This window comes from Mya arenaria, chromosome 15 (genome assembly GCF_026914265.1).
Source record: "Mya arenaria isolate MELC-2E11 chromosome 15, ASM2691426v1".
NCBI classification, from domain to species: domain Eukaryota; kingdom Metazoa; phylum Mollusca; class Bivalvia; order Myida; family Myidae; genus Mya; species Mya arenaria.
This window is the reverse complement of record NC_069136.1, coordinates 17,070,178-17,086,732: the sequence shown is the minus strand read 5'-3', so window position 1 is coordinate 17,086,732 and position 16,555 is coordinate 17,070,178. Positions and strand designations below refer to the sequence as shown.

At 33.2% G+C, this 16,555-nt stretch overlaps 1 protein-coding gene across 15 annotated transcripts in view; it reads left to right on the top strand.

Moving 5' to 3' along the window:
* LOC128219771 (inositol 1,4,5-trisphosphate receptor type 3-like) overlaps positions 1 to 16,555 on the top strand; it is a 96,611-nt gene that overhangs the window by 60,136 nt on the left and 19,920 nt on the right. For 14 of the 15 annotated variants that reach the window (XM_052927752.1, XM_052927751.1, XM_052927749.1 and 11 more), the window contains 14 exons: positions 2,518 to 2,596; positions 3,215 to 3,301; positions 3,801 to 3,977; positions 4,447 to 4,576; positions 5,212 to 5,350; positions 5,741 to 6,050; positions 9,741 to 9,838; positions 11,189 to 11,288; positions 12,089 to 12,199; positions 12,659 to 12,904; positions 14,154 to 14,300; positions 14,709 to 14,858; positions 15,162 to 15,263; positions 15,991 to 16,089. In XM_052927752.1, coding sequence (XP_052783712.1) covers positions 2,518 to 2,596; positions 3,215 to 3,301; positions 3,801 to 3,977; positions 4,447 to 4,576; positions 5,212 to 5,350; positions 5,741 to 6,050; positions 9,741 to 9,838; positions 11,189 to 11,288; positions 12,089 to 12,199; positions 12,659 to 12,904; positions 14,154 to 14,300; positions 14,709 to 14,858; positions 15,162 to 15,263; positions 15,991 to 16,089 — 1,975 coding nt within the window. Of the gene's footprint in view, positions 1 to 2,517; positions 2,597 to 3,214; positions 3,302 to 3,800; positions 3,978 to 4,446; positions 4,577 to 5,211; positions 5,351 to 5,740; positions 6,051 to 7,714; positions 7,813 to 9,740; positions 9,839 to 11,188; positions 11,289 to 12,088; positions 12,200 to 12,658; positions 12,905 to 14,153; positions 14,301 to 14,708; positions 14,859 to 15,161; positions 15,264 to 15,990; positions 16,090 to 16,555 lie in introns of all 15 variants that reach the window. The other variant, XM_052927750.1, reaches the window with a different exon arrangement.

The window sequence follows — 16,555 nt, the reverse complement described above, 5'->3', positions numbered from 1 at the left end:
TGGCATCAGCTTCAATACACTTGGCATCAGCTACATTTCATTTGACATCAGCTACATTACATTTGGCATAAGCTACATTACACTGGGCATCAGCTACGTTACATTTGGCATCAACATCATTACATTTAGCATCAGCTAGGTTACACTTGACATCAGCTACATTAGACTTGGCATCAGCTACATTATATTTGGCTTCACCTGCAATGGCATGGGCTACATTTATGGTATAATATATGATATAGTTGGCATCATTTTTCTATGTTAAATTTGGCATCAGCTATCATAAATCTGGCATCTACTATTGATATATTTGAAAACTAAAGAGTTATGTAACATTTGGCATCATTATATGAGCATGTTATATCTGCTGAAAGGTCATTATCATTTAATCCACCTGAAATAACATTCACTATACTCAGTGCTAATATTATTAATATGTCTTATTCATGATGGAGAATCGAGCAGTAGTTTTCAGAAATATAATGGAGCAGGTGTGCTCAATTTCAAGGAAAAGTAAGTGTAATTTAAAAAATATCTGAATTATATTTAAATTCTTAAAACCATGATGTGTGTTAATTATTTCTCCCACCGCAGATAAGTAGATCCAATAATTTTACCATGCTAGAAATTCTTATATTGCCCACGGGCGAAGATAAAATGCCCGTATGGAACTCCTTTTTTAATGTTCGCCACATTGTAATTACCTCCCTTGTTGAAGACTGTCGTCTGTAGCATCATGGAAACCTAGTCTTGTGGCAATATTTAGAACGCTAATTAATTCTTTCTCGCTTCAAATGTCACCATTAAACAGTTTTCACGCACCTTTAAGGTAATAATGCTTCACTCTACTTAGAACTATTTAAAGACCGATTTGACTAGTTAACATATTTAATCTGAATCACTGCGTGCATATCCATAACAACCACGAATTATCGCATATCCATACGCAATTAAATTCACTTAAAAGCACAAAAGAGTTCCAGCAAAAAAATACATTTTTGACTAAATTTTGTTTAACTGAGGTGGGAGAAAAAGCATCTACCATAGCCGCTCATGTAAGATAGGTTCATCGTTTCCGCAAAACGCCCTACGCTCGGGTCGGAATGAACCTATCTTTCACTCTTGGCCATGGAAAATACTTATAATCTTTCTATCTGTTCCATTTTTGTTGCAAATATGGCGTCGTTAGGTCCTAAAAGTAAAAAATTGTGTCTTCTTATTTATAAGGCAAATTTAAAAGGAGTACAATTCACAAAGCCACAGTCAACTATCATGACCTAGTTACACAATTCACAGCAACAGTAGGGATACCTATTTAAAAGTTTAAAAAATGTGCATACTGCATTTACAAGCATATTTGTTGAGATCATTAAATAATATCTTTTAATATATACACATTTTTCTGTATGAATTTGAACATGATTATATTTATGAATATAACAGCTCAATTCTTCCTTGTGTTCATATCAAGACCACTTTTTCCTAGGTGTGCCATTGAATGTCACCATCCTTTTGCCATTAGCTTTAAACAATTGTTGAGTTATTTCCCCTGTTTGACTGCTAAATCAACAATTGTTTAGCAAGGACTGTAACTCTGCTATTATAATTGTTGAGTTATTTCCCCTGTTTGACAAAAATAGTCTAGTGATGGAGTTTGCTTTGCGGCTCTTTTGTTGAATTCAATATACAAGCTTTGAAAGGTATATAATCTATACTATTTTCATGCATTAGAATATTTGATTCAAACTGTAGAACAATTTTTATATACTCTGTTCTTATGTATCGTAGATGTGCCATGGAAGGTTTCTTGTGTTGTGTTAAAGTGTTTTTAGAAAAATGATGATTGGTTAATAAATTAACGTGAAACATTATAATGATTCAAACTAAAACATGATGGGTTTTTTTATGGGAATTTGATGAAATATAAAAAATTGAACAAATGATTTAAGGTCTAATTCTAACATAAAATATCTTTCAACATTACTTAATAAAGTTAACTTGTGGCTGATATGTGTTATCCCTGCGTTTTTTTTTATTTGTCACACAGTTTCCATTCCCAATATATTATCCATATTTCTTAATATTGCCTTGCAGCTTGTGAATTGCCATCTCAGAAAAATTAATATAATTCTAAAAAGCAAATTAATTTAATTTTTGTATTTTATTACATATCAATAGTTATATGATATTGTCTTAAGTTAAACTCTATTTTTTTTAAACTAAATTATCTTGTTTAAATTAACAGAATCAATCTTTACCACAATTGATGATTCCTTCATGATTTATTTCAAAAGAAAAAAAGTAATATTTTACAGTTTAAATGAAAATTTTGAGTGCTATTTTTTTCTTCTAAAGATTAAAAAATATTTTTTAGAAAATTATTTGCAATAACTGATTTTGCATCTCATATGATAAATAACTTTGACAAATTTGGCATGCTTTATATACATACTTGTATCAATACATAAATTTATTCTATTTATTTCATGTTTGCACTGTATACCCTCTGTGTTACAGTGAGCGAGGTGCAGATCGTTCCGAGCAGATGCGAGGATGTCTACACTACCTCTTCGATGGAGTCATGCCTTTTCTACAGGTTGGTCAAAAAACTAGATTATCCTAATTTCGCAATGGTTTTATTTGAATGATTTTTTTTCTGAACAATTAAACAAGCAATTTGATAAATGAAGATTCACTAATGTGAGCTGGCAGTGAGTGCTTACATATGTTGGTAAACTTTTAGATCCCTGGTTTGCCATCGTCCGCTACCCTTTAAGTACTTTATTCCATTTAAACAGTATTATTAATACTGTGGGAAAATTGACTTACAAAATCAGTTCCTCAGTAATAACTCGTGATTGCTAGATCTTCCTAGCCAAATGAATCATGGTATAAGATGAAGCAGAGTGTAATACTAAATTGGGGGTATCAGACGGAAGATATCAATCAGGTATATCAGACTTGGATATAGGACGGGGGATATCAGACAAGGATATAAGATGAAGCAGAGTGTAATACTTAACTCGGGATATCAGATGGAAGATATCAGACATGAATATCAGACTTGGGTATAGTACGGGGGCTATCAGACAGGGATATCAGACAAGAATATTAGATAAGGAATCAGACGGCATTATCAGACAGAGATATCAGACAGGGAATAAAACAGGGGATATCAGACAGGGATATCAGACAATTGTTTTTTTATTTCCAGATATTCTGTAGAAACTACTACCAGATAGATCAAGCTTTGTATCCAGAGGAGCCACCGAAAATTGATAACCTTGCCAGGAAGTTTAAGGTAATTTTGTCAGGGAAACTAGGATTTCATACCCAACACATGTATTTTACCAGATGAAATACAACAGAGGCTGTATTCATAAGGCATTTTAGTGAAATACCCTCTATTTTTCATCAAATGTATTCATGTAAATGTGTAAAACCATTGTTCAGTTTCTTGCAATTCAGCTAAGAAAAAGAGTAATTTTCACTAAAGACAAAGATGCTTTATGAGTATGGTCCAAGGTTGCTTATATCGTCAGTAACTGTTGAAGAAATGTAAAGGTTTTACTGTCCTTAGTGAAGTAGCAATATTAACTTAAATGTGGTGAATAAATAAGTTTTTTAGTGCAATTCTACATAATATTGATAATAAATTCATACTTGCACAAAATTTAAGTTTGAGCCTTTCAGCATGTTCATAAAATGCAAAATTGTTAACATTGGATATAAATATATACATTTGTTTTTTATCTTCATATTTAGTCTATTATCCTCATCATTCTATACTTTTTATTCAGGACTTTCTGGAATCTGTGTCCCCGCTAGTGAGTATTGAGCGCCAGATGAGCAACCTAGTGTCATGTATGAGCGTGTTGTTTTCCATTGCGACACTCGATGCAGAAGACATGGAAGAGTTCCAGGAGAAATACGGGTCTGGAGTTGATGGCAAGGATGTTCGCAGTGACGCTAGAAAGGTGGGGGTCTTATTCTTTATTAGTTCACCTGAGTGTTTTAAAAGAAATTTATCAAGTTATTGTCATTGATGTTACCCAATCGCTCAGGGGTAAAGCCTTGCCTTCTGGAGCGGCACCTGGTGGCAGCTTCAATCCCAAACTATGCAGCATGAAATGTATAAATGAAACTGTTCTGAAGAGCCCCGAATCTCTTTTTCATATAATTCTTTGCATGATTTCTTTCGTTCTACTGTCTGTTCAGTAACAACTACAGAATCGCATTGGTATGGAAAAAATCAGTGTATTTAATCACCTTGTTTGCTAAATCTGAAAACTCAAAATGCATACATATTTTTCTCATCAAAATCAAATGAGCCTTATACATCACTAATGGATTGTGTACATTAGTTCTATATATTGTCCAATCATAAACATGTATATCTAAATCAACATGGTAAATCTCTTACCTGAAATCTTTGTTCCATTGCAGGCTTATGAGGAATTCTATGAAGGGGAGGAAGAAATCAATAGACAACTGAATGTCTTCGCTCAGAACATGAAAGTGTCATATGGCGGTATAAATGACTTGCAGACACAGATTGGCTGGCCTTCGAAACAACGTGAGTGTGTTTACATAACTGAAGTAAACTAATATTCTAGAGGATATTATTGTTTGTTTTGGAGTATGATGGCAATATATCTCACCAAGTGGGCACAAAACGCAATATTTCAGGATGGGCATAATGTAAGTATGAGATGTCAGCATTTCAAACCAATTTTCAGACTAATCAGGGCTCCGTTTAATTAACGGTCGCATCACAAAATAAGACTGCGACGATAGAGAAAAATGTCCCAAGCTCTATTTTGGGACGCGATAAAAGAATTGCAGATTGCGCAGTGTTGTAAACTCGGTCACATTTCTTGCAACTTGCAACCTTGCTGGTTTTGCGATGCGACGGTTAATGAAACAGGGCCCAGGGGTGTAACTTGGCTAATAAAAAAATGTGCAGGTCTGCGTGGACAAGGGGAGCTTTCCAATATTTTTGGAACTAAATTGATAATGGTGTGCTTTTATTTATTTTTATTTTCCTACTGTTAAATATAATAACAAATATATCAACGTCATTACTTTTGACTTTAAATTTATTTATCTGGTATTTTTAATGTTTCAATTATTCGGAGAGAGAGTGTAGGGCGCAGCCTATATGGCCTATAGGTAGTCAGCATCCACTCACTTGTGATCTTTGTATTCCAGCATACTCAGAAGTCGACGGGGATGAAGAGCTGCCCCTGGGTGCCGAGTTTCAGGCCCACATCAACAGCTTTATCAACAAGGAGGCCCGGAATCCTGAAGAAAGATACCAAATGGCGGAGAAACTAGTCAAGCAGCTCTCGTAAGTTTTGTCCTTTGTTAAATCCATGTATTCATGAGATTTGATCCACTTGCCATCTTCACTTATGAAATATTCACTTTTTGTGTTTACATGGTGAAATTTACGGTGATCTCACACGGAAACAGACAATTATTCAGTTTATAACATGCCTAAAAAAGACCTAAAATGAAAGTTAATTTTAGATTTGCAGAAAAGCGGGCAAACTTAAATGCGAACATAATGTCATTTTGAAATGGCATACTAGTTGAAATTGTAACCCATCCCTGTAACTGCTAATGTTGGATTAGGAAATGAGAGCATGCTAAAATTTCAAAACAGTGATACATTGAATATCATTTATAAATCATCTGAAATCATATAATACATTATTTAAACATACTTTGTTCACAGAATATCTACTAAGCTGACAAATCTAAGTGAAAAAGAAAGGATCGAACAACTGGAACTTGACCTGAAATGTCTGCAACTGCTGCGAGGTCTTCTACACAACGAGATTGTTAAACTCCCTCTTGACTTTGAGGTCGATATGAAGTCAGCGAAAAAACAGTTGAAAATGATCGAAGATGTTCAAAATGCATTGAATAAGTATGACTGTATTGACGGGACACTAGAGCACCTGTCACGACCAAGCGATGATGTGGTACGGGAGCTGCTTGCCTTCCTTGCTGCGCTTTTGTTCAATGGAAATGAGGATGTCCAGGTTGGTATTATGATTATTTATTATGTTTGAGTGATTAAGAGATATACGCCAGGGCTTTTTCTATAGTACCCACGGGTCCGACTATCGGACCCATTCCCAAAGCAAAATATAAGATATTTTTCCCAATCTTCAGAAAAAAATCCCAATCCAAAAAAAAATTATTTTTTTTTTTTTTTTTTTTTTTTTAGAAATTCTTTTTACCTGTACTGGTTCATTTTCAACATCCTAATAAATTATGTGATTGTAAGTTTTTTTGGTAATTGAACTCAGAAATCATTGATTTTCATTACATTCAGACATATGAACTATTATATGTCATGATTTATTGCAATAGATATTTACACCCCAAGGATTGATATTTCAGCCATTGTGGGTCTTTTAAAGGGAAAATAAACTAATATTAAATCAAAATCCTTATTCACAGGAGACTAGATAGCTTTTTCTTTTCACTGTAAAATTTCCCAATTTCCGCATTTTCACGACGCAAAATTTCCCAAAATGTCTAGGGTCTTTTTCCCAAAATGGGCAGAAAAAGCCCTGTACGCCTGCAAAATAATGCCTTCATATTAATGCAATGTCAATAATAGAATTCACAAACATTTTTTTTCCTGTTACTGGAATTCAAGAATGAATTATACTATATGTTTTCATTCATTTGAATTAAGCATAATTATGAAGTAAAATATATATATAGGCTTTAATTGCTATATAGGATATTATGTAATATTTTTCAGTACATGATAAGTATGAAAGCTAGGACAGTAATCAAAAGTTAAAGAGTTATTCCATTTAAACATGTAACCCCAAGCGGAAAGGCACTTTTAAATTTTACCATTCCTGTACAGAAGCAATTTTACTCTTTTGAGGTCCAAATTAGGGAAAAAAGACACCTACCCATATATTATTAATATAATTGCCTTTCTCCCGTTGGTTATATGTTTTACTGGAATAGCCCTAATCATTTATCATATCAAAGCTGGTCTGTTTTTAAAGAAAATGTGATAGCCTTGGTATTGTCATCTTAGTGCAAAAACTTAGTGCAATAAATTCAGTTCAAGATATTCAGATGAAACTTGGTACACAAGTTGCAAGAGACAATGCTGTATGCATTTCTTTAGCAAGGGTTATAATTAAGTTATTAATTAGTGTCAAGTTATGCTTGTTGAATGACTGAGAAAAAAAAACGGAGACGAGCATAGGCATTTGCTACATGGTGCTCTTGTTATAAATTTGTTTAGAATACAACCTAGTTTATGATTTCAGCCAATAAAATTACAGACTGGCAACCATTAAGTAGTAGACTTAATCATTAAGACTTTCAACTTTCACGCGTGTTTAAAGATCCGCCTACTGCCAATCATCCAATACACCCTCCCTGCATCAAATTTTGCGCTGACAATGTATCAGTCAATGAGGTTGTATTCTAAGTCAGTTAAATAACACGATGTGAATGCTTAATGATTAAGAAGGACTCGTTTGTTACGCTCACTCCGCCCATTCTTAATCATTAAGAATTCACTTCATGTCATCTAACTATTACCTCTAAATCCAATTTCTTAGATTCAATTATAAAATACCTACAAGACAACTTTACCAGCATTAAACTATAAAAATGAAATCACATGATATTTTTCATAATAATTAACAGATTTGTCAACTTTCAGGGCAAAATGTATATATATTTCACTGGCACAAGGGAAGAAAAGTTTTTCTTTGCCATGAAAGACAAATTTAATTTGGCTCAAGTTGCCATGCGAGAAAGGTACAAAGACCTGTAGTAAATAACCCCCTATATGTATTATTTTCCTAGTAGCGCTATTTTCAGAAGGGCATGCAAGCTTCTTCTATTACCATTTTAGCTTCAACCATCGCTCAGGTGTTAAGTGCCAGAGCTTTGGTGTCTGTTTCACTTAGTGACTGTTTTATCAACAAAATATTGTAATATCAAAAACTTTTAACTGATTTTTATTATTTGAATTCCACATTAAACAGAAATTTTTACTACCTAAATTAAATAAACTATGTTTAAAAATACTCACCTATCATACTGTTTCTTTTTTAGAAATAAAAGTATTCTTACTTGGAAGTTTTTTGTTCAAAAAAGTGATTGTACAATGTTTGTTTGTTGATAAGGTGGTTTAAGGGCATTGCGCCTTCTTTTTATAATAAGCTTTAGATTCTTATCATATATGCAAGTATAACTGGGTAATGAGTTTTTTGGAGGATAATGTGATTAATGTTTATTTTCTATGTTTTGTCAGCAGTCATCTATCAAAAAATGCTTGTTTACTTTATTTTCTATGTTTAATGTCAGCTGTGGTCAAGCATATGTTTGTATATTTTATGTTTTGTCAACTGTCAAATCCTAGCATATAACACTTGCACTCTTTATTTTTATGTTTCATTAGTTGTCGTCAAGCATTTAATTAATGAATTAATGCTGGTATTCTTTGTTTTCTATGTTTTGTCAGCTGTTGTCAAGCATTTAATACTTGTTCTTTCTACCATCTCACTATCTTGCATATGTATATGATATAGAAAATTAGAACTGTTCCTAAAAACAAATTTCCTAGGCTGGATTGCTTTTTGAGAGAATGGTGCAAATTTAAATTACCTTAGCAATGACCTGCTCATACATGCCATATTTTCTGGAGACCATTCAGGGGGATTTGTTCAAAAGGCTGAAAATTCAGGGGGATTTTGGTTGTATTCAGGGGGATTTTTTTAGCAAGTCGAAGTTGGCGAAATTTTAAAGTATTTTTAGACGCAAGTACAAAAAAATGTATTCACTTATAGTTTGCTTTGAAAACCTCTTAACTTTTTCATTATACAGAATTATTTTATGTCATTATGTTTTTATCATATTCATCATATTCTTATGATACACTGTCATGTCATACTGTAATGCACTTGCAGAACAAAATATGTCATTGGAAAAATATGTTTTCAAGACAATTAAATTAAATTTACCTTCCTCCAGAGTCTTTTAAAAAAATTGTGCTTAATTCTATCAGCTTTGATGACTTTCAGACAATAAGGGAATAGAATAAATATTATTAATTTCTTCCTTCCAAAATAGTAATATTTCTTTGCCTTTGATAATTACTACAAATTAATTGATCACTTGTTGTAAAAGTTTCCTTTTGGCATTTCACCCTGGTGGAGTTGTTTCTTTACATTCAGTTTCACTCAAATACAGTGGTTTCACTTTGTCATTATTGCCTGATGTAAAATTTCTAAAAAAAAAATTATTTATTTTTTTTTAAATTCCGGGAGATTTTTATCTCCCGCTGGGAGACCGGGGGATGGATCGAAATTCCGGGGGATTTTTCCTCCCGCTGGGGGATATGGCATGTATGCCTGCTTTTCAAAAGCACTTCCTATTAAAATTGAATTAGTTCACCAATAGAATAGAAGGTAGGTCTACACCAAGCCTCTAGGAAGTCTACACTGTTTTAACTGCTGATTTTAGATGTGAAAAGAGTGCTTTCTGCTAAGCTTTTAAATCTCAAGTGCTTGTGTTACAGTAGGGAAAATTCCTAAGCCATGGCTATTAAGGTACCCATGTTAAATCTCGGTATCTAGGAAATTCAAACAAATCTTCACGGACAAAGACAGACAGGATCAAACAGTTGAATTAAAACTTGATGTACTTAAATCCAAAAGTTGTATCATTATCTCACCTTTCAGACGAGCATGTATGACTTTTTTACCACCACACGTGAGGAGACATTTTTCTTTGCAATCAAACAACGTATGACCTTAGCCATTATCGCTACTCGAGAGAGGTACTTTCAGTGCACTTTGATTGAATTAAAAATAACATGTTTTGCCCCCCTTTCTAATGTGTTCAATTTTGTTAGTTGCACTTGGAATGATTAATGCATTTGCTGTTTTTATTTTCTGAAATGCATATTCAATCTCCCAGTGTGTCAACATTGTTGTTAGCAAAAATGTGTCATTTTTTTTAGTGAGTTTAAATGGTTAAAGGTGTGAATTATTGTGCATTTGCAGAAAACAAATTGGCCTTGGGCCGTATTCAAAACCACCTTTGATTACAAGTTTAAGATTATAATTAGAATCAAAGTCTATTGATATGAGTGTAAAAATAACTAGCCAATAGACAGAATGGAATCACTCAGGGGCGTGTCTAAGGAAAATAATTGTACTTACAATATATTTCAAACATTATTTTTATTTATGTTATTATAGTATACAATATGTTAACTGTGGCATCACAGATTATATTATGATATAACAATGTGTATGTATAAACTTTAGGTAGTAAAATGTAAGTAAAATTGTTATATTTTTTTTCAAGTGTTAAGTTATCTTTATCATTGATTACATAAAGAAAGAGAAAGATCATATGATAATGTTGTCAAGTAACTGAAAATGCGTCTAATGAATCTATGATTCAAATGATTGCACTTTTAAAACATTCAGGTTTACTATCTGGGAGCAAATACATTTCATCTCTTAATTGTTTCAACAAAGTTTTATTTCATGCTAATAAAATGTGTTCCTGTCTACTAAAGTTAAAAAAATGCATGCATGATAATAATGTTATTGATGTGTTTCTTCAGCTAACCATTTCTGACTTATACTATTCTTCTGCATGTCTCTTTCCCATAATAATATTTGTCCAGTGCTTTTCTTATTAACAAACAATTACGTTAGTTTATTGTGTTTGTTAGTTGTTATATAATTATAAAGTTAATTGTAAGTTATGTGATTTAAATGATTTACTGCTACATTTTATAAGAAACTGCATCTTTCATAATGAATGACTTGTAACAATGAAATAATTTTGTGTAATAAATCAAGACAATGAATTGATTTTCAGTTATTCAACTTCTTGATTGCATATATAAGTATCACTAAACTTACGGTAGATAAATGTCACATTCTGTAAAACCAGCAAACATTGTTACATTTTAATATAGATTAAATGTATAGACTTATTATATGATGATTATTCACTTTAATTAATTTGTTCGATAGGAATTTAAGATAAAACTTTTTTGTTCACTCTTTTTTTATGAATATTTATTTAATGAAATATATATTTTTATGAAGTATACATTTTTTGGTCTAACTTTCCAAATATTGACCTTTTTTATCTCCCCTGTTTCTAGGCGCGTGTTACAGGCAATGCACCATGCCAAGATTGAGGAGGCACTTGCTCAGACCAAGGCCCTGCAGAAGGCTATGGCAGCAGGAACCCTGGCTGAAATGGTAAAGATGATATTCACAGATTTATTATCATTTATTAAAATGTTTGTATGCATTGTCGCTTAAGTTTAATTTGAGCTCATGTACATCGACTGAAAGATATTAACTGTTGAATGAACAAAAAAACATCCATCATTATTTAATGTGCCTTAGCTTGTCTCATATCGAAATTGAACTTGGTACATCTGTTCACAGACAAAACATATTTGCATTGCAAGACCCATAACTCTGGCTTCTATAAATTAAAATATAGAGTAACTGTTATGCCCATTGTCTAACTAAGAAAATTAACTAGTATTGGTGCTTGCTCCGCTGCACTCTTGTTTACAATTGGGACTGTGGCAGTTAAGTTTTGTTTGAGCTAGAACTTTTGTTGACATTGGTAAAGTTGTTCAGATCACCGCAATCTTTATCATTCATATGATGATGTATCTAGCTAAGTGAAGTCCCGTTGTCATCATGCGTTTTATTTTAACCCTGCTACCATAACTCAAAAACCATTTAAGATATTAAAATGTAACTTCGTACACATGTTGCCAAAGACAACTTGCGCAAGAAAATATTTTAGTCGATTGAATAACAATAACCTTTATTAATAATATAAGGCAATTGGCAACCTAATTTTGCATTTTAACCTTTGTTGGAGCATGTACACTTGCCATTCAAACAAGGGGCATAATTCAAGATTTATGATTTCCACAGTTATGGCCCTTGCTACACACTGCAATACTTACTTCTATTGATATGATTTCACATTGTGTCTTATGGTCATCCTTAATATGTACTTCCGTGATTCATTTTAGGCTGTACGGAACCTGAAAAAGAACATTGTGTCTTCGATGTCGTCAATGAGGAGATCTATGCAGAGTCTAGGAGGACGTCCTAAAAGCAGGGCAAGCAGGGCAAGATCTCCGGTACCATCTTTCATTAGTTGTGTTCATATCCTGTCCATCAAACAGAAATTCAATGTCCAGCCTTTGGCAAATAATGAATTACACAGTTTAAAGAAATGAAATAAAAACATATCATGGTACAAATATTAAGGGCTATTTCATTTAAACAGATAACCCCCATGAGGAAAGGCACTTTTAAAATATACCACCCCCCTACAGAAACAAATTTACCCTGTCAGGGTCCAAATTAGCAAAAAAAACACCCACCCATATCCTATATATTTAAATAATTGCCTTCCCCCGGTGGGTTATATGTTTTACTGGAATAACCCTTAGAAGAAAAGGATTTCAATTCGGACCCCCCTTTTTTTAGCTTGTCTGCTTTTTTGTAGAAATGACTCATGTTATTGCCATTCTGTAGCCTTGGTGTCTTTGGCATCATAAGAGCCTTATGTTATATGTACAATGATTGCATTTCAGGGAAAGATGTTGGGATCAAAGACAAGTATGGCTTCAGGCAAATTATCTCCAAATCAGACATCCTTGAAAGCGCCATTCCTGGCGCCCCCTGGTGGAGGATCCAAGGTGGGTCCACTGAATGGTGGGATTGAGATGGGCAAGCTGGGAGGAAGCCGATTAAGTGGAATGAGTAGTGGAAGGCCGATGAATGGTCTACCAACAAAGGGAAACCAGGTCGTGCCGGTTGTGCCCACGATAGATGTTGAGGTAGGATCATTTGCTCAATTCTTCCTTAAATATAATAGCAATTATGTTTGCATAAATATAATTCAAATTATTTGCTAAGAAATAATTATTTCTACTTAGCTTCATGATGCCATTCTAAGGCATTCGGATACATTTGCATGTCATCATTATCCACAAGATTTTATCCACATCGGAAACAAGTAAAATTTGGATCACATGACGAGATCTCATGTTAGTTATTTCTCTTTGGCGAAACTGTAGGGGTCACTACAATTTAAAAGCACTGTTCAAATTCAGACAGATTTGAACAATTTTTGGTACACAGGTGTAACATCAGAAGATACAGGTAAAGTTCGATATTGGGGCTGGTGGGGCCAAGGTCAAGGTCATTGTTACTAAAAATAGAAAAACGGTTTCCGGATGATAACTCATGAAAGGCTTGACAGATTTGAACAATTTTTGGTACACAGGTGTAACATCAAAAGATACAGGTCAAGTTCGATATTGGGGCTGGTGGGACCAAGGTCAAGGTCACTGTTACTAAAAATAGAAAAACGGTTTCCGGACGATAACTCATGAAAGGCTTGACAGATTTGAACAATTTTTGGTACACAGGTGTAACATCAGAAGATACAGTTTGGTACACAGGTGTAACATCAGAAGATATAGGTCAAGTTCAATATTGGGGCTGGTGGGGCCAAGGTCAAGGTCACTGTTACTAAAAATAGAAAAATGGTTTCCGGACGATAACTCATGAAAGGCTAGACAGATTTGAACAATTTTTGGTACACAGGTGTAACATCAGAAGATACAGGTCAAGTTCAATATTGGGGCTGGTGGGGCCAAGGTCAAGGTCACTGTTACTAAAAATAGAAAAACGGTTTCCAGACGATAACTCATGAAAGGCTAGACAGATTTGAACAATTTTTGGTACACAGGTGTAACATCAGAAGATACAGGTCAAGTTCGATATTGGGGCTGGTGGGGTCAAGGTCAATGTTACTAAAAATAGAAAAACAGTTACCGGACGATAACTCATGAAATGCTAGTTTTTCTTGTCAGCAGTGTAACTTCTAAATTACTCAACAGATTTAAATAAAACAATACATGCATGATAAAAGAAGATGCATTGTGCAGTAACCTTGGAGCTATGGCCTCTTTTCAAAGGAATGGTTTGCCATTCCTGTGTCCAGGAGGCATTTGGGGGTATTCGTCACTCCTGTGACAGCTCTAGTTGAATTTGATTTTTTTGAATATTTTTTTCTTCCAGGACGTTGATAATATAGACAATGAAGAATTTCAAAATTTGTTGGAGAACTCAGAAATGCCCGATCTTGAGTTTAAAGATGATGGTTACATCGAGCTTGTTCTGCGAATACTTGGTCTTATGTGTGATAACCAACATGATGGACTTCAGGTAAGAAAAAAAAATCTTTTCTACTTTAATATCATTTATGATTTCCCTTTTATGAAATAGTGATGATTATAATATCTATTATTGATATTATTAATATATATAACAGTCTTGTTATAACTGTTGATCAAATAAAGGAATATGTAATCATTATAAATTATAAACAATACATAATTATAATTATATACTTAAAAAAATGTATTTAGTGCTATAAATGATCAAAGAAATAAATCGGTATTTATGATATTAAATGAATAGCATAATTATATTATGTTTGTGGATTCATTAAAAGTTTTCTTGTGAATAAATTCTGTATGAGTGTGATATGCTCTATGTAAGTTCTGTAAAATTTGGTGAATAAGTATCCGGTTAAGATGTACTAACATTGTCATTATAAATGGCCTATTTCAGAATTACTTGCGAGAACAACCTGACAACATAAAGTCTGTGAACCTGGTTGGAGAAACGACCAAATTCCTGAACATCCTGTATGCCAGTATTAACAAGAACTCTGTAGGACTCATTACACAAGTGTTCGAGACACTGGTCGAGTTTACGTCTGTACGTATGAGAAAATCAGTTCCAAAAATAATATATTATCATCTACTGCTGTTTTTAGTTTATTTATTTTAGTTTTAATGTTAAAGAATTGTGTTAGCCTTGGTGTCTTATACTGGCCATTGTAATCGTTGTTGCCCCGGCAAAAAAAACAAAATCATTTTTGCTATGACTCAAAAACGTTCAAAAGATGTCTGTGGTGTTTGACAATAAAATATGTGAATCAGTGTGAAGCTTAAGATAACAGTATAAACCAGTCTGATAACAAGATTTGCTACTATGTGAACCACATTTCTAACTTTATAGGGCAACAGTGTGAACCAGTCTGTGGTGTTTGACAACAAAATCTGTGACTATGTGAACCACATTCTGCGGGTTGGCGTCTACCAGGACTGCAAGGATGATGAGGTATGAACATAATCTGAATATCAAAAAAAGATATTATGTCTATCAAAAGGATAAAAAATGATGATACATCTTCAAATTAAATGGTATATTACAATCAAAGTACCTTGCTTCAGAAACTGACAGGAGTGTTTTCAGACAAGCAGGGAATGAATGCATTTGGTCTTATTAAGGCTTCTCTTATTAAGCTAGAAAAAGGGGTTTCCACCTAATATAGCATTTGTTCTTGCATTAATACTGTATGCATGCAGTAGGGCAAGCGAGCACAGAGTTAAAACAGATTTAACGAAAAAAAAAAATGCTATCAATACTTGTTTTTAAAAAAATATTTATTGCGATTCTACATTTGAAATTTCATCTGCAATTGAGTATTTGTTATTAAAGAAGTGAACCGACCAGATACGTATGTATAAAAAAAAAGCTTATTTTGTAACATTGCATATCATTGGTTAAATGACTTGCTTATCCAATCAGAGCGCAATATTGAAATAAACAGTGACATCACAATTCCTTGCATATTATACAATATAATGGTCAATTTTCATCTGTACAAAGGACTAGTTGAATGTAAATATTTGAGGTTGTTGCAAACTAGGTAAATGTCATACTAAGACACCCTAGACTGTAATCTGCCCAGAAATCTGATTGCCTTAATCAAAAACCAGATGTCACACGCTGATGTTTCGAGTTTATTTACTAAAATAAAGTATTTCTTTCTCTATTCTCTAAGGTCTACTCGCTGAAGCATGCCATCGGAATCCTTATACGCTGTCTGACAGAGGAAAACTCGAAAAGTAACAGTGAGGAGCAAATGTCATCCTTACCAAGGGTATGCATGTAAATTTATTATGTTTTTGTTTGTGAATGGCTTACGTGATTCAAACTAATACATTGTATGTTGAATTGATTTAATCCACTGAAAAAAATGTGGTGTAATTGATTCGAATAACAGCTATAATTAATTAAAAGGTGTGGCATTTTTACTTTTCATTTGAATAAGAATGAATACTTTAAGGGGAATAATATGGATTAATGCCCAATAATTTATTTTTTTAGTTTAGTGCATTAATATGTTTAACTTTTGACTGAAATGATCAAAACAAAAAAAAGGATAAGATTTGTGTACAAATAAAAAATTATAAGCAATATTTTTGTTGTTTTTTAACTGAGGAATTTGTGGCATCTTACCTTATAATGATTTTTTTTTAAATTATTTTATAAAGGCTGATATCTTTAATCTGTACACAAATCATATGCATTTTCCTTGTTTGTGTACCACAAATCTTTATGATTAG